This window comes from Aquila chrysaetos, chromosome 24 (genome assembly GCF_900496995.4).
Source record: "Aquila chrysaetos chrysaetos chromosome 24, bAquChr1.4, whole genome shotgun sequence".
Taxonomy (NCBI): Eukaryota; Metazoa; Chordata; class Aves; order Accipitriformes; family Accipitridae; genus Aquila; species Aquila chrysaetos.
Window position 1 is genome coordinate 3,770,817 of NC_044027.1, and position 22,652 is coordinate 3,793,468.

Sequence of the window (22,652 nt, forward strand, 5' to 3'; positions counted from 1 at the left end):
AATAAGCGTCTTTCTGTTTCTCTCTGCCTGGGGAGTTCGGCTCTGATACTTTAATATTGCACATTTATTTTGATTGAAGCAAAAGTGGACTGAAGGCCGAGCCAAGCTGCCAACACTGTAAAATCAGCTGTCAGGAGCCTTCCCAGAAGCTGCCGTCCTCCGGCTGTGCCCACCACCGTGTTTGCCGTGGAGGGACGGGCTGGAGCTGAGCCAGAGCAAAGCACGGGCAGCTCTGGAGGGCAGAGCAGCTGCCCTGGGGGGCATCACCCCCCCCCAACATCTTCTCACTGCAACAGCACCACCACAAAAGACTGCCTTCTGCTCGCAAGGGTGGATGCTAAATGGCAGCATGGCCAGAAAAAAAAAAAAAAAAAAAGATTGACCCCAAAATGGTGAAAATCTGCAGACCTGGGGGGTGTCTGTTGGAGCTGAGCTGCAGGCGATGCGGGGACTGGCAGAGCTGCCCCCACGGAGGCAGCACCCTGGGGTGTTCGGGCTCGGGGAAGGCAGCCGGGCTGTGCTCCGGTGCCAGGCGGCTCAGCTCTGCCCCTGCAAGGGCTGGCTTATTGCAACAGGTCAACTGCACAAAGCACTCACCCCTTGCCCAGAGACCTCTCCCACGGGTGACGCAGCCCGTGGTACCCGTCGGAGCCATCGGAAACAAGCGCTGAGGACCCACCAACTCAGTGCACCCATGGAGCCGGTCCCCCAGCAGGCCAGCCACGTCCCGGGCTGCAGATAACCCACCCAGGCCTGGTCCGGCGCTGCCGGCCGGGATAAACACCCGGTTCCCCGGACAACAGCCGGGGACGGCTTCTCTCCAGGCTCCCTGCCCAAGCCAGCGCTGCCCCGCGCCGTCGCTTCACGCCTTTCGGCATGATGAGCGGCGTGTGTAATGGCTCCAATTAAGAGAGCCGGAAAGCTCCAGGGAGCTGCGGCTCTGCTTTCCCAAATGTCAGGTGGAGGTGGAGCGGCAGAGGAAGTGTTTTCATCTCGAAGGCATCTGCGTCGCTGCTTCCAGCTGAGGCAGATGCTCTGGTAGCTGCTCCCGTAGCCTCCGAGGATCTGTCTCTCCTGTGGGTGGAGGGTTGCAGATGCTGGGGGACTGAGAGGGCTCCAGGCCCTTTGCCGCGGTCCCCAGCATCTTCCCAACATGGCAAGGGGACACAGCAGCCTGGAAAAGCGTCACTGGTTTCTCCTCCTTTAACAGCCACCAAACCCTGCCCGAAACAAGGAAAGTTCCTGGGAGGGAAGGGGAGGCACAGGGCAGCAAACGGTGCTGGCCCGATGGGCGTCTGCAGCAGACACCGTCCCTCTGTCCCCGGGGAGGGGATTCAGCATCTCTGCCCTGAGCCAACCCCAGCACCGGCAGCGGGGGACGTGGGGCAGCGAGGGACATGGGGAGAAGGCGGCTGCGTCCCGCACAGGCTGTTTATTTTTCAGTGTAGACCGGGGCTTTGCTGGAGCTGGAGGAATTCATCTTGCTGAAAGAGCCTTGTTTTTCACGGAGGAAATGAGACAGCGCGCTTTTAATAGGAAATAAAAACACATAAAATAAAGAGAAACTGAGACACAGGCCTGGAAAAAAGCGGAGCCATCCAGCTGCGTCTCGCCAGCAGCCTGGCCCCTGCCAGCAACCCCGGCAGCTGCACCGGTGTGCACAGCACGGCCGCGGCCACGCCGCTCTCGCCCCCCCAGCCCCTCGCTCCCTTCACCCATCCCCAGCACCCGGCAGGCGCATCCCGCAGATCTCCATCGTCTCCGTGTGGACCCACTTCCCTCCCTGCCCCTGTGCCCTCCTTCTGCGCACACCGGGTAGCAGGGGTTGTGTGGGGGGGGTCTCTGGATGGGTGGTTGGGTAGATGGGTGGATGGATGGATGGATGGATGGATGGATGGATGGCTGCATCAATAGATCCAGCTGTTGTCCTTCAAGGAAATTGTTGATGCTTCACAACCAACCTCCCTGACGTTTGCAACAAGGAACCATTCAATAAACCCCCGAAGGATAGACTCTTGCCAACACGCCACCAGGGTTCAGCAGGTTTCATGCGGGACTGGAAATTAATATTGATACGGCTTGGCAGTGACAGTTGGGGGTGTTGAAGCCTGGCCAACCTGCCAAATGTGAGCAGGGGCCGTGTGCGGGACAGAGGCAATACACAGAAATGGGGTTATTAAAAATATGCCCAGCGAGGAGTGCAGGGAACGGACCGTGCAGCACCCACGGCTCAGGGCAGGCGTGGAAGCCGAGGACATCGGTGGGGAGGCAGATGAGGGCAGAGCCGTGCTGCTATGAGGACAGCACGGAAGGAAAAGCCCTGATGATTTTCTAGCTGACGGGGGCACCTGATGCCTTGAGTTGAGCCCTCCATGGCTCCCAGGGGAGCTCTGCCACCCACCCCGGCACAGGGCACGTCGTGAGTGGGTTTGCCGGCACCCTGCGGACACACGGACACCATCCCCGGCAGGTACAGCCTGCCTCTGGGAGGGGAGCAGCATGTGCTTCAGCAAACACGGAAGGAAAACCAGCCAAAGCCTGGAGAAGAGTTTTTCCAGCTGCATGTTTTACAGGGATTTGCACTGGGATCAGAGACCATTCGTGGCTCATAACTCATTTGCATTGATTAAGTGAGGCAATTAAACAGCAAGGGAAGGGCTTGCTGGTGGGAAATGGCTGCGCGGAGGAAGAGGATGGGGAATAGCCCTGGAAACACGTCCGAGAGCAGTTCACGGCTTTATGGTCTCACAGTAAATATCTGACTAAATTGGAATGAAATGCACATCTGGAGGCAGCACCGGGGAGCGTCTGTCCCTCTCCGTCGGGGAGCCTGGGGCCTCGTCCCGACGGCATCGCGCTGCCCCGCGCCCCTCGGACCCTGCACCGGAGCTGTCCCCCACGGCCGGGGCGGGCGGCAGGGCGTCCCAGCCTGCTGGATCCTTGGACCATCTGCCAACCCACGGCTGGGGCTGGCACCATCCTCTGCTCGGCAGCTGGAAATTGTCCCCAGGGCCCTGGAGGGACCATCCTGAGCAGCAGCTTTACAGCCTGCATTTCTCTTAACTCCTCTCTGAGCCTCAGCCAGTGGCCCGGCAAACCACAAGCCTCACACACCAAGTCAGAGCTCCCGAATTCAAGGCTGAGCGTTCCCCATCGCTCCGGCGTTGCTCGCACACCCGCCCAGCTACGGCCCGGTTTCTTTCCGTCAGGCACCATCCTGACGTATGAAATCAAACTCCTCCTTACGTAGCTGTTGGCGATCGATCGAAGAAAATAGCCGTAGCTACGGATGCAAACAAGTGATGTTTCCATACTGGGCTGGCTCCAGCCCTGTCTTGGTTGTCTGCAGAGAGCCGCACCCAGGGCTTGAGCCATGCACCAAGGGCTGGGAGGTTTGGTGACTCTGACCTGGCATTTCTTAAAAACCTGGGCACAGCAGCGCCTGGGTCCCGCTGGCTGCATGCAGCCACCCCGGAGCTACAGCAGCTCCCGGCAGCGGCACAGCGCCGGTATCAGAGAGCGGTTAAAGCCTTTGAAACCGCTCCTCAGAGGCAACCTGCCGGGGATTTCTGAAGCTGCAGACACTTCAAGACAACCTCACTTGGAAACATTTAATTGGGAGGGCTGGGAGAGCAGAGGAAGCCTGGGGCGTACGTAGCCCGCAGGGAGAAAAGCTGGGAAGGAGCTTGCAGTGCAGGGGCTTGGGCTCCAGCGGTTACCCCAGTGAAGGGGGATGCTCCCTGAGCCATGCAGCCTGCAGCCGTGGGGCAGAGCTGTAAATCCCCCCGGATGATCTTTGCCGGACAGGGAAAGTTTGGGAGAAAGAGGCAGGAAGAGAAACCTAGAAGGAGTTTTCAAATCACTCTTGCAGCCGTTTCCCCAACAAAAGCTCCTTCAGTCCCAGGGCGGCTGGCCCCTTGCGTGCAGCCAAGGGTAACATTTGTGCATGTGGAGCTATAAGGAAACGTGTTTATTTTTCAGCACATTCGCTGAAACGCCACATGCTTGGGTGGGGGGGAGGTAGCGACCAGGGGCCGGCTCCTCAGCTGGTGGAAGCAGGCAGAGCTTTCCCCAGTATCGGTGGGACCGGTGCCAGCCCACGCCAGCTCCGAAACCCATCCCGGAGCCCCTGCGTGATCCCATCCTCTTCCCCGCGACACCCGCATCCCTTCTCCCAGCAGCGACGGCCGCGCGTGAAGCGCTCCATCCTTTCCCAGCCGCGCCGACGCATCCAAAGTCAGCCGGGAGCAGGGACAGCAGGAGCATCGCCAAGCGCCTGTGCCGATGCGCCAAAAAAGCCCACGGCACATTCACCTCCTGGCACCGTGGCTCAGGGAGCACCAGGAGCCGAGGGGGGCCCCCAGTCGTCCCCCCCCACGCCAACCCACGGGCCGTGTCCGCTAGAGGGAGAGCGTGGGAGCCGGCTTCCATCCCCGGCACCGCACGGCACCCCGGCAAAGCCGGCAGAGCCGTGGGGTGCAGCTGGGGCTGGGTGCCCCTGAAACCGGGCTTCCCCCGCACGCAGCCCCCCAGCTCCGGCCGCACACGCGTTGCCCACCCGAATCCTCCCGCTCGCACCCGTGGCCCCAGGCAGCCCCGTGACGTGGGGCAGCGGGTGCCATCCCGCTTAGGCTGCAGGGTGCTAAGCAGGGTGCTGAGCTGGGGGGCTGCCGGAGGGCAGGAGGGGCTCGGGCCCCCCCCCCACGCACCGGCCACGTGAGTTTGCAGCTGCTTCCTGGCAAAGGGTGCGCGTAATCGCTACCAGACCTCGTTGCGCTGCTTGCTAATTAACCCCGGGCTGCTGTGGTTTCCCCTACAAGACCCCCGGCCCGTTGCCTTGGGGGGCAGAGCCCAGGCAGCGGCTGCAGAAGCCCCCTCCATATCCCCGGCGCTTGCAGGGAGCGAGACGAGCGGTGGGCAGCAGCAAAGCCTGGAAGCAAACAGCACAGCCCCCCCCCCCCCCTCCGAGTCACACTAACACTGTCCCTGGCACCGTCCATGGGGTCAAAGCTTTTGTTGAGTTTAAAAACAAGAAAACACGTTCCCACCCCTCCCATGAAGCAGCTGGAGGGAAGGACCCTGCTGGGATCAAGGCCATCTTTGGGGCCGGTTCCCATTTAAATACCTGGGGGTCTCCTGGAGATTGCACCAGCGGTGACAATGTTTGCTCATGGTTTCCTGTTAAACACACCTGAATGGAGACATTTACTTAGGATTTCACATTATTAACAGCCACAGCAGGAAAAGGTCGGGGAAAGAAAAAGCCGATGTTATTTCCCAGAGGAAACGCTTGGTGAGAGGATGCTGCCAGGGTTTCCTCCAGCAGCTCCACAGCAAAGGGGAATTTTCCCCTTTAAAACACCCAGAGAAAGAAGCATCCAAAAAAATTGCTGGAGGGAAACACCCCCCCCCCGGGGTGAGCAGGATGCGGCTGCTGAGGCCAGGATGCTCCGGAGCCATCGTCGGGTACCGCTGGCAGCCCGAGCTGTGCGTAACCATTCATCACCGGCCCTCGGGGGCGTTACGTGAGAGGATTAATTAAATTTTACACACAGAGCTTAGCGTGGGGCTGGGTGTGATCGTGTATTATTCATGCGTTCAATAACACAGCTGATTTATTAATGAAAAGGTCAGACTCCCTGGAAGTGAAGGCTTCTTGTAAAATTGCTTTGAGCTGGGATGTTTCGGAGGAGCTGCTGGAGCAGAACTGGCTCGGGGCTTGGCCGTCCCAGGGCTGCACCCGCTGCCGGTTGGGACAGGGACGGTGCGGCGAGAGCTGCCCTGTTCCTTACAGCCCATTAATCCCCGTGCTGCTTCGGAGACGCACGTTCCCACTCCAGCACAGGCAGACAGCAGTGGAAATATATATGCAGAAGCCTGGAGGAGTATAGCTACGTCTATAGGGGCGGCTTCCTGGCTGCCTCCTCCCTGCAGCCGCTGCTTCAGCCATGGAGGACCTGGGGAGCCAAAGAGACCCAGAGCTTACACATCAGCATCTCGGTCTTGCAGGGAAAAGGGAGAAAGCCACAGGCAGCCAACCCCTCCCTCCAGCGCGGTGCCGGCCGGGAGGGAGCTGGCTGTCGGCAGGGAGAGCGGGAGCTGGAGCAATCTCCAAAAAAAAAAAAAATAATAAAGGAAGGAAATCCTTATAGCAGGAGCTGTTTTCCCTGAGGTTACTCTTGGGGACTAATAGCCCACCTACCTCTCAGCCCCGTATTTAGCTTGGCCCCGCTTCGGGCACCCCCTTTCCTCTCCTCGCCTTTCTCCAGGAGGGCAGCAAACGCCACGCTTGGGGCTGAGCCGCAACCAGCCTGGCTCTTCCCAGGGAAATGCAGGAATATCTCCAGCATTTTCACACCCCCGGGGCTGTCCTGTGTCCCTGACACGGTGCGATGCTCGCACGGCGTGCTTGCATGTGACGGCTGAGAGGATGGTTGCCTGCAGACAGCAAAGGGGACATGCGGTGGGTGCACAGAGAGCACCCCCAAAACCGGACCCCGTGGTCGGGTTCAGCCCTTCCCCTCCATGCCTGAGGCACCAGCCGTCCCCTTTTCCCGCTGCACCGTCCCGCACCAGCCGGGGCCGGCTGTCGGGCTCAGCTCGGCAGCGGTTTCCCTCTCTCTTTGAAAGCAAAGACAAAACTGAGCCCGAGAGCCAGGGAGAGGTCCGGGGGCTCCCAGACACAATGTGCTCCGCTGCGCAATTGCGAAGGGAAGGACGGAGGGGAGAAGGGGGGAGAAAAACACCCGGGGGGGGGGCTCTGGGGGCCATGCAGGTGGGGATGCAGCCGAGGTGCAAGCCCTAAGCAAGTGGAGGGGGTCGGGGGGAGCGGGGAAATTGCTGGAACCAGTTCGGGGGAGAACAGGGCTTTTCTGGCTGCCTCTGCTGGGCAGGCTGAGGCTGGGAGGAGGCCAGGAGCGCCGGGCAGGGGTTTGCCATGGATTCCGGCTTGTTTCTGCAGAGCAGAGTGTGGGGGGCACCTCGCACACCCACGGAGCCGCCACAGCCAGCGGCAGCAGGGGAGGGGAGCTGGGTCCTCTAAACAGCTTCTCCCAGCGTGAACAGGCACCCCGAAGGCAGGAGGAGAAGCCACTGGTGCCTCTGCTGGGGATGATGGAGTGGAGGCAGCTGGCAGCCAGCCCTGCTCCGATCAGCCCGCACACACTGTCCTCGAGAGGGCCGGCGGAAATCGAACGAAAACAAAGCAAGAATTTATCAAACCACATGTAGCGTGGCCGGGGCACGTCTCATCCAACCCTCCCGCTGCGGGCGCTTCCAAGGAGGGAAATGCAGGCAGGGGCGCAGGAGCAGAGGTCTGCCAGCCTCTGACTCGAGTGCAGGGGGTTAGTGCCAGCTCCGTGCAGCGACACGCTCCGCTGGGATAACCCGGGAGAGAGCCCGCAGCAGGGACACGGGTGCCCTGGCTCCGGGGACAGCCCCAGCTCGGTGCAGGAGGGGCCGAATCGCAGGCTGGGGCGGCTCGGCAGCTGCACCGTCGCATTTCTCAGCCTGTTCCAGACCCCGAGGAGCTGCCAGACTCCTTAGTCTCCTTAACTCTCTCTTCTTGACTTGCAGAGATGCAGCAATGGAGATGCGGTCGCTGCCAGGCTGGGAGCAGAGTCCCACCATGCCCTGCACGCCAGCGACCCAGGCACAGCTCTGCCCATGGGGACGCTCACCCCCAGCCCCCCAAAAATCACCCCACTGGGGCTGGGGGTGCTGGGAGCAGCTCAGCAGACATCTGCCTGCGCAAGGCTTTTGCCCACAGGCGGGAGCGGGTGTTATTTTCTCCCTGCCAGCAGTCAGAACGCTCGTCGAGATTTCCAAGCATCCGTATGCAGGGCTGTCGGGAAGAAGCCGCTTTGATCATCGCTAATTATTGCTCATGGGCTGACAGCACCCGCGTGAGCTCTGCAGCACCCAGCCCACCCCCAGCTCTGCTGTGTCTGCCCACGGACCCCCGGCAGCCCCTCACCGCCCTGGCCCCTGCCTGTCCCCGCTCCATGGGGCTGCAGCACCATGCCGTGGGGATTATCCACATCTCAGCGCCCACCCTCCGGGTGGGAAAGGCGGACGGGGCACAAGGGATGTGCCCCAGAGCCCGGGGCATGGCAGAGAAGAGCATCGCCACCCCAAACCCAAGGGGACAGTCTTGTCCCTCCAATGCCACCTCCTTCTAGATGCTCCTTTTATCTCCCTAAATTGTGAAGGCAGTGCCATGACCCCAAGTTTCCCCCAAACAGCTCAATTCAGCTGAACGGCAGTGAAAGCAGAGAACGCCCACACCCTGCCTCTTGCTCCTGTTTATCTCCAAAGCTTTTTTTTTTTCTTTAAAAAAAAAAAAGAAAACCATGCCTGCCTTTAGTCTGGAGGAGTGTTTGCAGCTCGGAAGAAGGCCCAAGAGTGTTGATGGGAGCCAGGGCAGAGGAGGGCAGAGGTTCGCTGCAGTGGCCCCTGGCAGGGCTTGGCTCTGCTCTGGGTGAAATGATGCCAGGGTGAAGAGGCTCCGGGCAGCGGGACGTTTTGATTTGTTTGCTAGTTCGGGAAGCCAGGTGGCAGGAGCAGGCAGGAACGCTAATGGGTTTCCCAGGCAGCTGATGTTTCGCTTTTCTTTAGGGTTTTTTTTCATATTTCAGATGCTTTAGAGAGAAAAACAGCCCACGCACCGTTTGGGAGGGGAGTTCAGTGCTGTGACCTTCCCAGAGCCGGGGGGATCCGCGAAGTTGGGGGAAACCACGAGGCACTGGAGAAGGGCTGAGCACGCCATGGGACAGCAGGCTCGAGTGCCCATCACAGGGCTCTGGGATGCACCCAGCTTCAGAAGGCACGGGAGGACAGGATCAATCCCTGCCTTACCCCCCTGCCCACCAGCTCTGCCGCTCCTACCCCAGAGCTGGCTGCATTTCACTAACGGGAGTAGATTTGGGAGGCTGTGCATTTTAAGAGCGTTATCATCATTTAACAGCAATGATAGATGTGTGGTTTTAAAGGCACCCCGGGACGGGGGACGATTGCCCTGCTCCTCTCCGACAGTCCCTGCTGAGCTGGGAGGGACCGCCAGCAGCTTGACTCTGTGCACCAGGACCCTCTCTTTCTTTGCTGCCTGATGCAGCTCAGACTGCTGGTTATAATTTATTAATCTTTACATGGGTTTATATTTGGCTCCCAGTGTGACTGCAACCCTGTTTGCAGAGAGGTTTGGGTACCAAGCTTGCCTTGGAGGAGGAGGAGGAGGTCTGCACTGAGCCCTCAAAGCTGGAGAGGAGAGACCTGGGGAGGGGGAACAGGTTTGGGGACGGCTTTGGGGACAGGCAGAGATGCGACTCTTGGCCTCAGCACTTTGCAAGAGGGCTCCGAGGCTCCCTGCTTGTAGGAAACATGACGTGAGATTTTCCCCATCCAGGAGCCTCAGTCAATGGGCTGGAATGAACCTGTCCCCTCCTGCTGTTTGTTCAGGAGAGCTGGGAGGCTTCGGAGAGGAGCCAAGCATTCAAAGGGCCTTTGAAAACCTGAATTGAAGGCTCTGAGCAAGGAAACGCTGCATTTTTTCCTTCTGCTCCTTGGACAGCTGCAGCCAGCGCCTGGCAGCCTTCAGAGCTACCTTCATGCTACGGTGGGGAGAGAAGGGGTGAGGCAGCCAGGTCCTGGCGGGACACCTTGCTCAGCCTCAAAGCACAGAGCAATCACCACTGGCAAATGTCCTGGGGCTTCCCATGCCCCTGTCCCCTCCTGAGGTCCAGCAAGCTGCTGCCGTGTCCCAGCGGAGCTGCTCTGTCCTGCGATAGCTGAGCACAGGGGCTCTGGGTTTGGACATGCATCACCCTGGGGAGCAAGGGGCAGGTCCTGTGCCAGACCAGCAGATCAGGGTACGGCGGTCCCACAAACGGGGCTGGGAAGGTGTCAGCATCCTGCCAGGTTTGGTCCCGACACCATGTGATACCTACGAGGAGAACCGAGCGATACCCACGCAGCCGTGGGCAAACATCTGCATCAGAAGCCCGGGCACAGGCAATAAATTACGGCGGCAGCAGAGCCTGTGACACCTGACGGGACTATGTGATCTTTGCAGCTGGCAGCTCCCCCGCTGTCCTCCCAAGTGGATTTGCACTTGGCTAATCTTGTGCAAACTGCTCTCCTGGCTCCTCTGCAAAACTCGGAGGCTCTCAAAGGTATTTCAGTGCGTGCTCATAACCAGCCTCCGTTAGCCATGGAGCTGTTAGTGCTGTAAAGCATACATCTAGGGACAGGCAAGAGAGCGACGGGATGAGGAAACACTTCATAGTTTCCAGCTCTGTTCCAAATTAAGCACTTAACCTTTTCAAACACATTTTACAGTGGTTGTAATAAGCTCTGACCCTCTTTGTGCTGAGGCATCCTCTCCCAGCACAGCCCAGGGCACTACCCACGCTGCAAGGGGAGAGGCACCGGAGCCCATAGACGGAGATTTAAGAAATCCGGCGTCTTGGGTTTGCAGGGAGGCGGATGAGAGCACACACGCTGAGACCATTGGGTACCCAGAGCCACGTCCGTGGGGCTGGGAGCTGTGGAGCGGGTTGCAGGGACATTCCTGGGTCTGGGTGCTGGGAGGGTTGAGTCTACCCCATAATAACCCGCAGACCCCGAGAGACCAGGGAGTTATTACATGAGGCTCCAGAGCCCCTAAGGCAGCCTGTAATTAGGGTGGGATGGGGCAAAGGCTTCCCCAGCCAAACTAGCATTTCCCAGTGCTGGCAGCCGTGCCAAGTCAGCAGCTGGGGAGGGTAAGGGGCAATTTGGGGTTTGCTCTCCCTCCTCTGTGCCCCCCCCCCCAATAGATCTGGAGGCAAATAGGAGCTGCTTGTGGCTACAGCACAGCCCGGCCCCTGTCGCTGCTGGACCACGATGGGATGGATGAGCGAGGACGGGGGGGGGGAGAGGGGCCGTGGGGCTGCTCGGCACAGTGCAAAGGTGGGTGTCACTTGGGGGTGGCACCGGGTACACGTAGCATGTCCAGGGCAGGGGACAGAGCAGTGGCAAGGGGACACGGGTGGGGGCCAGGAGCTGGCAACCCCCCCCTTATTTTTGGTGCCAAGGCACTTCTCTGGTGCAGGCTCTTTTTCGGAGCCCCATGGCACGGAGCAGCTGGGGCTGGGGAGTGGGATGCAAGCGAGCGAGCGGGGCTGCAGCCGGCCACCGATTTCACCACCCCAGGTGTCCTGCGGGAGGGAGAGGAGGGGAGCAGACAGCGGGTGAGGATTCCCAGCCAAGGGCTGCCTCTCATCCCATTTCTAGCCAGGGAAAGCCTGGGCTGAGCCCTTGCAGCTTGCTGCACGTAAGGGAAGCTTTGAAGCACCTCCCATGGAAATGGGATGACCCCAGGAGCCCCGGGAGCATCGGACCTTGCTGACACACGGGAGCTGTGGTGAGAGCATCGCCCCGACACCCTGCACCCGCATCAGAGTTTCCAGCAGAGCCCCGGGGCTCGCTTGGCAGTCGCGCCGTCTCCGAGTGACCGACTCCCTCCAGATTGCCTCAAATCTCGATTCAAGAATGTTGTTTGGGCTGAAGAATGCAACGCTAAAAAAGAAAAAAGGGAAAAGAGAGGCCGGGGTGAGAAGGGAGGTCGAGGGAGGGTTTGCCCTGCCCTTCCACGCTGACCTTTGCGTTTTTGGAGAGGAGGCTGCAGCCGCCCAGTGCAGACATTTGCCAGATGTTGAGTGTGTTCCCTCCGCCCGGCTCAGCCAAGGCTGAGCCCGACGGGACCCGATGATCCCTGCTCCTCCTCACCCACTGCCTGCACCCCCTAAGGATTCTGTTTCCCTGCCTGCCTTTCCACTGCCTGCTCGTATTTTGGCCATCTTTGGAAATCAGGTGGGGGCTTCCAGGTGAGTTTGTTTTCAGCAGACCCCTTTGAAAAGGAGCAGCACAGCCCTGGGAGGGGGCCGTCCGAGATGATAACTGCTCTGAAAGCCATGGGGCTGCTCCCCCAGGCACAGGGGAGCCCAAGCCACCCTGCAGACACCAGCGCTCTCGCTTCAGGGCACGGTTAGAAGAAGGAGAGGGTTCCCGACACGGCACGGTGGGATGGAGCGATGCAGAGGTACCTGGAGAAGGGCACTCACTGCCGGTACCCGCTCGAGAAGTTTCTCCATGTTTTACAAAGGCTGGAAAGAGCCAGAACCAGCGAGGAAAAGGAGGTTTGGTTGCAAACATCCAGAAAGACCATGCAAACCTGGAAGCCACAGACCTCCAGGCACTGGCTCCAAAGCCTTTCTGCTCAGGCTTTTGTAGCACGAGCCTTGTCAGGAGGCCTGATGCAAAGAAGGGGCTCTGGATCGTGGCTTCATGGGCCACTCCACCGCGCAGGCTCTGCAGGCGATGCCCCACGCGTTTCCACCCACCCTGCCTGAGCAAAGCTGGAGATACCAAGGGACAAGGTCTCCTTGGCTCCTGCTTGGACTCTTGTCACTGGAGTCCCTTAAAAAAGCAGCTGGGACCTTCACCCTTCAGGGATCTGCCTTTAAAGACTAGGTCTAGGAAGGGACCTGCAGGACCTGCCAGGCAGCCAGGGCAGGGCATGGTGAGATTGCTACACGAGCAGCCCTGTCTTCAAGCACCCTGAGCCCAGTGGGACTGGTAACCCCCTCCCAGGACAGGGAGGGCCATGGAAATTAAAGAAAATAGCATGAGTGGGAGGACAGAGCAGCCAACAGCTCCAGCAGAGCTGAAACTTCTTGGAAATGTGGAAGAGGCAGAAATAACATTTCCATGAGTAAAAAGGGAAGCTGCTCAGAAGTAGCTGTGCTTCTGACAGTCGCTGTTTTTGGATGCCCATGGTAGGTTTAATAGTTCTCCTTTCATCCAGGCAGAACAAGCTTTAGCCTTAGCAAGAGCATCAGAGACTTTTCTTTGTTATGCTGTGAAGCATTCAGTCCCTGTGCCAAAAGCATCCTGACAAACCCATGTCCATCCAGAGAGAAGACAGTGCTCCCGGCTCCGAGCGCAGGTTTTGCAAATTAAAGGCAAACGCAGGCCAGATTCAGTGGTTTCAAATACAAAATTCAAGAGGATTTGATCAAAACAACTGGAACAAACCCAACCAAAATAGACACTGTTCACATCAGTTTGGGTTAGAAAACCAAAGCAAACCAATACAGGCATCTGTCTGGCCCTGATGAGATGCAGACTGCGACTATTGGAGTAACTGCTCCGGATGAGATTAGGCAGCGATAGGGACCATTGGCTTGGAGCAAGCAGGACAGCATGTTCCCAGCTCCTGTCACCAGTTCAGAGCTTTCTTTGAACTGTCAGCAATAAGGAAGAGGGGTTTATAGGAGGAGATGTTGAAAAAGCTTCATGGAAGTCACTTGGGAACAGAGAGGAGCTGTTTTGCACTGGCCTGAAATGAGCAGTAGCACCGAGGTCTTACCAACACCCACCTCACGCCAGGCAAACGGACCAAGCAAGAGAGCCCTGCTAGCAGCTTGGGAGGTGCTGGCCACCTGGAGCATGAGATTTCAAGGCTGGATGGAGAAAAAAAGACGTATGTGGTTCTTTAAACAGTAAATTTTCATTTCCCTGAGATAGCCCTAAACTGGTCAGAATGAGATTCAACAGAAAGCCCTGGTGACTGTGGGGAACATAGAAACTGAGCTTAAGCATATTGTTATTCTGTGGTTTAGGCTGGGAAAGGGGATGTGGCCATGGGCAATGGCACCGTTCGGAACCAGCTCATGCAGGGTTCCTCAGCACCCACAGCAGGTGCGGGACCCCGGTGGGTGCTGCGGGACCCCGGTGGGTGCTGCGGGACAGCCTCCCCCAAAGGGCGCACGTCCTGGGTCATGAATATTTTTAACTTCCAGAAGATGGAGAGGTCACACTCCTTATCTAACCTAGCTGGGGACAGTTTTCTTTTCCAGAAAAACATCCAAGCCCTGTGAAAGCCTCTGAGCTGTTGGCCACCAGGACACCTCGAGCTGCCAGAGATGTGACGTTGGTTGACACCGTCCGAGCGCCGAGCAGCAGATGTTACTGGCTGCCACTACCCTCCCCACCATTTTCCCTGGAACAGAGCTCCACAGCAGCGGGAAGAAATCCCTCCAAGCGGGGTCATTCTCCGCATCAGCCCAGAGCCCTGAACCACCTCCCTGCCCACGGTGAGAGCCCTTCTGCAGCTCCCCTGAGCTGCTGCAAGCTGCCACAGCAGTGCTTGATGGGCAAGAAGAGGTGCTACCAACCGAATGAAAGCCCCCACCCCATTCTAGAAAGGTTTTACCTCCTTTTAGGCAGCACAACCCCCCCCCCCCCCCATCCTCTTTTCCCACTCGAAGGCAAGGCTTTCTCTGAATCCTCTCTCTCCTTGCAGATCCCGGCCCCATGCTGCGGTGCAGCGAGCTGTGCTTTCCAGGCACACTCTTCCTTCCCAAATAGACCGGCTTTCTGGCAAAGTCCCCACTGTACAGCGTGTCCTTCGCAACCCCGGCTGCCAACCACCCTGAGCATTCCCCCTTCCTTACAACAAGGACCTTTGGAGCGATAAGGATCTTTGCAAGGCTCCCCAGGGGAAAAGGAAGCTTTGGCCGGGAAATTTCAATGGAAAGCAAGGAGAAAGGAAGCCTGGAGGGAGTCTGGCACCTGCTGAGCTTCGCTAAGTAATTCCAGGCTCCTGGGAGGACCTGGGCGTGCTGCTGGAGCTGGGCACGGGATGGCGATGGGCAGTCAGGGCTCCTCCTTTCCTTGCCTTGCTGGAGGAAATGCTTCGACAGCCCTGGAAGAGCTGTCTCCAAAGCTCAAGTGCACAGAGAGCCAGGATGGGGACTGGGGGGGGGGGGCTGTGACAGCACCCACCGCTCCCCCACTTTGCAGGAACCCCCCAGGGCAAGGCTGGCACTCGGAGGCGATGAGCCTTGTGGCAGGGAGAGCTGCAAGTTCTCGTGTCTCTGCCCAACCACGGGTCACCCTCGGCACCCGCTTCCCTGCCCCGTCCCCCCACACCCACTCCCGGGTCGACCTCGGGGGGATGGACACCCCCATCCCGGTCGGATGGGCACAGCCTGCAGAAATGCCAGCTTGGCATCTCTCTCCTGCCAAGCTGAAGATGAATTCCTGCTGTCACAGTGGCCCTTTGGTAGGCAATTTATTTACCTTGGATGCTGCAGCCTTATCGTTCATGGAAATGTTTATCCTAAATATTTAATAGCAGGACTGCATAAACTGAGGCTTCCTGGGGAAGAAGCCCAGGCTGCAGGCAGAGCAGGCACTAACGTCTCTTCTTCTGGTACTACAAAAGTTAAAGATAATTTCTCGCTTCTCCCTAAGAATCACATCCTCAGCGCCTCAAAATCAGATATTTTTTAATCTGTCCAGAGGCCTCCTCATCATTTCCTGATGAGAAACACAGGAGACCTAACAACAGCCCTTTTAAAAACAACATCCCCGATTCCACTAACTCGTTAAACAGAGAGAGCCTGAAAAGTGCCAACACTCCTATGAGAAAAGACGGGAGAGAGAGAGAGAGAGAGAGGGAGAGGGAGGAAAGAAAAAGCAGGTTATTTATAACGCCAGGCAGCATTAGGGTCTCTTCAGTCTCTCCTGCAAACTGGCTGCTGCTGGGAGGTCACTCCCCAAAAAACCTGCCGAGCCCGTGACCTGCAAGCACAATATTTGATCTGGGATCTAGGGCGGGCACCAGCCTTTGCAAATTGGGAGACACACTCACATGCTGCTTGACACACGGGAGATCCCAGAGAAGAGCAGCGAGGCTTTGAAAAGGAGGCTCTTAGCTTGGTAAGTCCTTCTCTATATTTATTATGATTTTTTTTTTTTTTTTTTTTTGAAGCCTGATTTCCATACCCTTGCCTCGGCGGGCGGGCGGCTGCCACGCGAAGCACATGCCAGCGACACGGGTGGCACAGCTCGAATGCCAGCGCTCCTGAGCTGCCGTGGCAGGGAAGTTCTCTCCTGCTACCCACGTCTCCTGCCCCTCTGGCAGCTCCTTGCCCACTTGGCCGGGAGCTGGACACCTACAACCATCGAGATCCAGGTGCGGGCAGTGCCGGCTCGCTGCCCCCCTGCCTGGCACAGCTCTGCCCGTCCCGTCTGCCGGCTTGCAGGGGAAGGGGGAGATGGTTTCATGCCTGGCACAGCGGCGATGGGGGGGCAACGGGCAGAGTCCGTGGTTGACCACAGACTGTGAAGCCTCTTGCTCCGAAACCTGCTCCGTCTCGGGGCGAGGAGCTGACCCCATTAGCCCGGCAGCTTCTGGCACAGGAGCGTGGGGACCAGGAGATGACACGGATCTCGCGGCCGGCACGCTCAGCTCAGATCCCACCCCTAAAACTGGGCTGAAGCCCACTGGGGAGGGGAGAAGCAACCTTCAAATGAAGCGGGGGGCAGCGGTGTCTGCTGAGGACAGGCTCTGGGGTTACCAGTATGTTGAAGGGGAGCACTAAAGAAAGTGGAGGGACCCCATGGTTCGGTCCTGCCCCACACAGAGGGGCCCCCTGAGAAGGGGCTGCCGAGCAGCTCTGCATGGGTGGAGAAGCCCCTGCGCAGAGCAGGGCGGCTCTGGTATTTCAGCAGGCAGAGTGCCCTGGAGCAGGCGGGAGGAGGAGAAGAAACTCCTTTGCGACTGCCAAGCTCCCCTGTTGCACAGAGGACCACGTCTCATCTGCCCCTCGGCTGCAGGAGCACGCGGAGAGGGAAGGAGGGAGAGAAGGAGAAAGCGAGGGAGCCGTGCCTGCCCGCCGCCATCTCAATCCCTCTTTTCTTCCAGCGTGAGCAGCCTGCCAGGGTGCCTCGGTGGCAGGGCAGCCGCTGCCTCGGAGCAAACTGTGCCCTCTTTGTCTGCCGGGCGAGATGTCCCCTCCTCGCTGCGGGACGGGGACGCGGTGAGGTGCCATCGGGTGACCCCACGGCCACAGCGAGGAGGGACGCTGGCCCGCGCGTTGCACATTGCCCACGCTGCGGCTGCCAGAGCGGAGCTGGCAGCGATGCACCGGCAGCACCACAGCCCCGTGCTTCCAGCCACGTATATAGGAGCCAGCAGGCAGGAGCGGCTCCTCTCCCCCTCCGAACAGCATGGCCCTGTGTGTTTCCTGGAGGCATTTCAAGATGCTTTGCTCCAGGCCGCTCTGCGTTCTCCTTTAGCACCGAGACGAGGAGTCAGGATGAACGGCCGTAGCTGGAGTCCTCCTGCCTTCGGCACCGCGGTGTGCCGGCACACCGCCCCGGGCACGGCACGGGGCGGCTGGGAAGCCCACGCCAAGCCAAGGGGCTCGGGGACAGGTTTGCCTTGCTCTGAGCCCTCAGCCCTGCTCTTTTCTGGACATCAACCCTCGGCAGGCTGAATTTCACAAGCAGGGTCCAAGCACCAGGTCTGGTGATGGCTCATTCTCTCCCTGGTCACACTGGCCTCGAGGGGCCGGCGGATGCTGCCCCTTTTTGTGTCAGGGCTGAGCTCAGGAAATCTAAGCTTGAAAGTGGTTTAGTTTCAAAAATAAGCCAGAACTTGTTTACCAGGATTTACATCAGTCCCAAGCAGCACGAGCATCCTGCATTTTCGTGGGGGAAGGGAGAGCTGGATGAAACCCACAGCGAATTATGTCGCCAGCGAGTGTAGCATAAATATAGCTCCATCGAAACATGCCTTGAGCTCCATCAACCTGTTCTCGCAGCTACCGCTCTCCTCCGCTTGGCCGGAGAGTGGCTGAGTCCTTTCTCCTCCCTCCCGTGCAGAGCCAGTACAGGTGAATCCCAGGCACCTTGGGGCAGAGCTGCATCACCTTACACAAACTGGGACCGTGTTCCCCATATCTCCATCCTCGACTCAGTTGTAACAGAAATACCCATAAGTAAAGATTTTGCAAGCAAATATCCACTGGGATGGAGGTTTCTAACAGGCCTGAGGTGAAAAGGGGAAAGATCAGGTAACTGCAAACAGGGGACACGTCTGCAGCCGCATTTTTTGGGGTAGGATTCACTCAGGTCCCTTGGTTCTCCAGCTCTGCTGCCAGCTGCCACCAACCCCATGCAGGGCTGCAACCACATCCAACCCCGCTGCTTTCCCAGGCCTCGGGGTGCAGTTCGCCTGCCTCTAGCCCTTACATCAGACCTGACACTGCTGACGGTTTCCTCCCCATTTTTCCCCCCACCCAGGTCCCTCCAGCATCAGCACCATGCATTGGGCCACCGTCCTGATCATCGCTGGGCTCTGCGGAGCCTCCCTGGGCCAGTACAATGAAGAAGAAGACATGGCTTGGTTACAGTACTACATGCGGCAGTCCCGTATGTCCTCCTATAACTACATGCCCTACTATGAGGATGAGAACACCCCTTACGTGTACTCTTACCTCCCAGCTCCAGACACGGAGGCAGGGCCCGGCCCCGAACCTCAGCAAGCCCCTTCCTGGCAATGTCCCCAAGAGTGTGATTGCCCCCCTAACTTCTCGTCAGCCATGTACTGTGACACCCGTAACCTGAGGTACCTGCCCTTCGTGCCTTCGCGGATGAAATACGTCTACTTCCAGAACAACCAGGTCACCTCCATCCAAGAGGGGGCTTTTGACAACGCCACGGAGCTGGAATGGCTCGCACTGCACAACAACCAGATCAGCAGCGAGAAGATGGGCAAGAGGGTCTTTGCCAAGCTCAAAAACCTGGAGAGGTTGTACATGAACAACAACAACCTAACCAAGATGCCCAGCCCCTTGCCCCGGTCTCTGAGAGAGCTCCACTTGTCTTACAATCAGATCTCCAAGGTCCCCTCCAATGCTCTGGAGGGTCTGGAGAACCTCACAGCCCTGTACCTCAGCCACAACTACATTTTTGAGATGGGAGCATCCCTCAAAGGGCTCAAGTCCTTGATCCTTGCTGATCTGAGCTACAACCACCTCAGGAAAGTCCCTGATGGGCTCCCAATGGCTTTGGAACAGCTCTACCTAGAGTACAACTACATCAACACCATCCCTGATGACTATTTCAAGGTCTCTCCCAAGCTGCTCTATGTACGGATGTCCCACAACAGCCTGACAAATCAAGGTCTCTCTACCAACACTTTCAACAGCAGCAGCATCCTTGAGCTGGACCTTTCTTACAACAGGCTCCAGAAGATCCCCCGGGTCAACACCAACCTCGAGAACCTTTACCTTCAAGGGAACCAAATCAACGGTGAGCAGAAACGCGTCAACCAAAGCGCGGTGGTGCAAGGGATGGTGGTGCAAGGGAGGGATGGGGAGGTGGGGATGCAGAACCTATACTTCCCCGCAGGAGACTACCTGGGCTAATGCTTTGAGCAGGAAGCTGGAATTTGGGAGAATTCTAGGTGGCCCTGAGCAAGGCAGGAATGGGGCCTGTTGTCCCAACACACCTGGAGCCGAGAGGCTCTCAGCTCTGAACGCTCCTGTGTGATCCACGAAGCCATTGCACTGGTTTTACTGAGCATTTAGCAGAAGCCTGAGCACCTTCTGGTTAGAGATGCCAGAAACCAGCTGTGGGTAGAAGCTGATGCACAACCTGGGGAAAGGACTACGGGTTTAGTTTGGCATCGCACACAGGCTGGGGGGTCACTGACAGAACGGACAGAGGTGGGGGGGTTCCCATGGTCACTGCACGTGGGAACACACATCACCCTGGCCAGTGCTAATGCAGGGGACAGGGATGAACCCCGGCGGTCTGCAGAGCTTGGGGTCAGTGCAGCCCCTTTCTCCAGTCCCTTCTGCCCACCTCCCTCTCCACCTCGCAGGGCACCGGCACAGCCCATGGCCCCAGACCCCCCAAGGGTCATGGTCTGCAGCCAAGGGGCACATCCTTGCTGGGGCTGGGACAGACGGGAGCTCTTAGTTATTAGAGCCATCAACGCAGCATCTTCTGCCAGGACTAAAATTCACTTCACTTAATACACAAATAAATAAAAGGAACAGATTGTTCTGGGGCTGCTATTTATAAAAATAAGCTAGGAAAAAAAAAAAAACCAAGCAATGTCCTGGAAAAATCCAGGCTTGCTGCTCTCACCTGCCAGGCCCCAAGGGCAGGACCCTCCCGGAGCGGTGCTGGAGCCCCTGAACAAACCTGGGATGGGGACGGGGATGTGTCAGTGCAGCCATCAGCTGTTGCAGAGGAAACACACAACCCCGCACCGGGGAACCGACAGAAACACAAAAACAAGAACAGATTCCCAAATGTTTGCTTTCAAAATTTGTAGCTGTTAACGTCTGCCCACAAATGCCATGAAACCACCGTGGAGCCGTTCAGGCTTTACAGCAGTTTCTCCTCCAGCTGCAGGTTTTGCCGCTGACCTTTCAAGCATCCCCCAGGAGCGAGGGGCTGCGGGTCCGGGTTGGTGCAGCACCAACCTCTTTGGGGGGGGGTGTGGGGGGCACATCCCACCCCAGGGGGTATCAGGGCCGGGATCGTGCCCCTCCAGCCGTACCGGGACGTCCCCGCTTACCTCCCCGCACACCGCAGGGCTTGCAGCCCCCCAAACCCCCGGCCTGTGGGCGCAGGGGTCCCCCAGCACCCCGCTGCCTTCCCCAGCAGCATCCCGGCCTGGAGCTTTGCTGCCCTCTAGTCGGTCGCTTCTCTCCCAAATCCTGCACAAAATTTTTGGAGTTTGCCCCTTTTCCTCCCTCCAAACCCAGGCCGGGCTGGACTGGAGTTTCCCTGCCTGGTGCTGGCGGCAGCGGGTGGCAGATGAAGGGAGAGGGGATGTCCGTGGGCATGGGATGGGGACAGGGATGTCCTGGACACGCTGCCTGGGTGGTCCCACGGTGACCAGGGCAGGAGTCAAGGGCTGGAGGCTGCAGCGTACGAAGCCTCACAAAAGCCGTTGCAAATAAAAAGCAACGTTTTTCCTCTGACTCCACCCGGCTTTTTTCCTACGAGCACTCCAGCCAGGCTGGGCGAAGGCAGCAGACAGCAGGCACTGCCACCGCTTCCAAACCCTTCAACAGGCAGAAGCTCGCAGGCTCCTTCTGACTGCAGCTAGGAGCACCAGTTACTCTTTTAGCTTAAGAGCGGAGGGTCTCGAGTCGAAATTGCAGGAATAATTGGTGATTTGGGGGCGCTTTCATTTTTTTCCTGCCCACCTTAACATAAACCAGCTCTCAGAGGTCGGTACCCTCAGACCCATCTCCAGAGCAGCCCCCCTTGACATTTCTCACTCCCCAAAGATCAGTCACATCACAAAGGTTAGAGCCAGGGCCGAAGCCGGTGCTCAGCTCTCCGTCTTCTCTCCCCCCGCAGAGTTCTCCATCAGCAGCTTTTGCACCGTGGTGGACGTCATGAACTATTCCAGGCTCCAGGTCCTGCGGCTCGACGGGAACGAGATCAAGCGAAACGCGGTGCCCCCCGACGCCCCGCTGTGCCTGCGGCGTGCCACCATCATCGAGATCTAGCCCGGCCCCCCCCCCCGGCCCCCTCCCCATCCTCAGGACTTGGCTCCCCCGTTCCTGGGGAGACACTCACTCCCATTTTAATGCAGCTTGACAGTTTGACTTGGCTTCCGCAATAGTGCAATAAGGGTACTTCAACACCAGCCCACACGGGTGGGCAGGAGCCATTCTTCCCCGAACGCTCCCTCTTCCCGGCTCTCCGACCACACAGGGTGGGACAGGTCCTGGCTCCGTTCCCCCTCTGACCCCACCACGGCCACCCCCCAAAGCGCTGCACCCCCATTCACCTTCTCCCCTGGTTTGGGTGGGATGCAGCGGGGACAGGGGAGAGCTCATCCCACCTCCAAAACATGGCACGGAGCATCCGACCCCAGCGGGGAGGGGTTCAGGTGCGGGTCCTGCAGAACCGGCGGATCTAAAATGACTCACCAGCGGTCACTGGGAGGAGCATCCGGGAAGTTGGGAGCTGCATGAGTAAAGGGTTAAAGATATCTTGGCTGCCAGCATCCCTCAACCTAGCATGGGGAAGAGCAAATCCACTCTTTCCCCTCCCTTTTTCCCCCCTTCCATCAGCCTCCTGCTCCAGAGATAAAGGAGAGAAACCTTTCCTGCTGCTGCCGAGCAGCTGTCAGCTGCTGAGGTTAGAGAGAAACAGCCTGTTCGTGGACCGTGGCCAAGGGGGGGGTCTCACATCTTCCTTCCAGACCACTGGTTCAGGGCAGGACCAGGGGTGAGGGATGGAGCAGTTCCCAGTGCCGTCACCCCCGGCTGCCTGGGGAGCCCCCCCACGCCCAGCTTCATCCCAGCCACCAGCTTGGCTCCCAGCTCTCTCGCTGCCCAGGCAACCGGGGTCTCCCAATTAAAAAAAAACAACCAAAATCACAGCGACATGTGCATCTGCAGCACGTTTGAATTCGCCAAAAACACCCAACTTGGTTCCTTGGACGGTTTAGTTTGAGAACCAAAGGGGCAGCTGAGCTTTGGAGATGACCTGCAAAGCTGAAGCGGTCATCCAGACCCTCCGCATTTAAACTGCATGCTAACACTATAGAAACAAAAACCCAAAAAAACCTGTACTATCACTGACGCATGAACTGTAGATATCATACCAACGAATAAAGCCCTTTCTGTAACTGCACAAAACGTGTCTGAGGAATCCCAAATGCAGAGACCAGGGTCTGAGCATCTGGGCTGCTCTGAGCACTGTAACCTCCCTTCTTGCAGACCAGATCTTTCTGCAGACATAATCTGGGCTGGATTTGCCGTCTAGTGGTTGTACCACAC

The 22,652-nt window shown here is 58.3% G+C and overlaps 1 protein-coding gene and 1 long non-coding RNA gene across 3 annotated transcripts; one reads left to right on the plus strand and one right to left on the minus strand.

The window, feature by feature from the left end:
• Positions 1-5,597: 5,597 nt before the first annotated feature.
• LOC121232597 lies at positions 5,598-14,356 on the minus strand. Of its 2 annotated transcripts, none has more exons than XR_005931379.1 (2): positions 14,255-14,356; positions 5,598-5,957 (listed from the first exon to the last, which is right to left on the minus strand). It is a non-coding gene; the product is annotated as an uncharacterized LOC121232597 (long non-coding RNA). The 2 variants fall into 2 exon arrangements; XR_005931378.1 differs by lacking the exon at positions 14,255-14,356 and adding an exon at positions 6,203-6,278.
• Positions 14,357-15,238: 882 nt separating this feature from the next.
• Positions 15,239-22,506, plus strand: FMOD (fibromodulin). Its single transcript, XM_030001136.2, has 3 exons — positions 15,239-15,765; positions 18,136-19,146; positions 21,220-22,506. Exons 2-3 carry the CDS (start codon positions 18,156-18,158, stop codon positions 21,369-21,371), a joined length of 1,143 nt encoding a protein of 380 aa, XP_029856996.1. The 5' UTR covers positions 15,239-15,765; positions 18,136-18,155; the 3' UTR covers positions 21,372-22,506.
• Positions 22,507-22,652: the final 146 nt, after the last annotated feature.

Coding starts and splice junctions, on each gene's coding strand:
- FMOD (XM_030001136.2), top strand. CDS start 18,156: ATGCATTGGGCCACCGTCCTGATCATCGCTGGGCTCTGCGGAGCCTCC. Junction 19,147..21,219: donor TCAAGGGAACCAAATCAACG/GTGAGCAGAAAC, acceptor CTCCCCCCGCAG/AGTTCTCCATCAGCAGCTTT.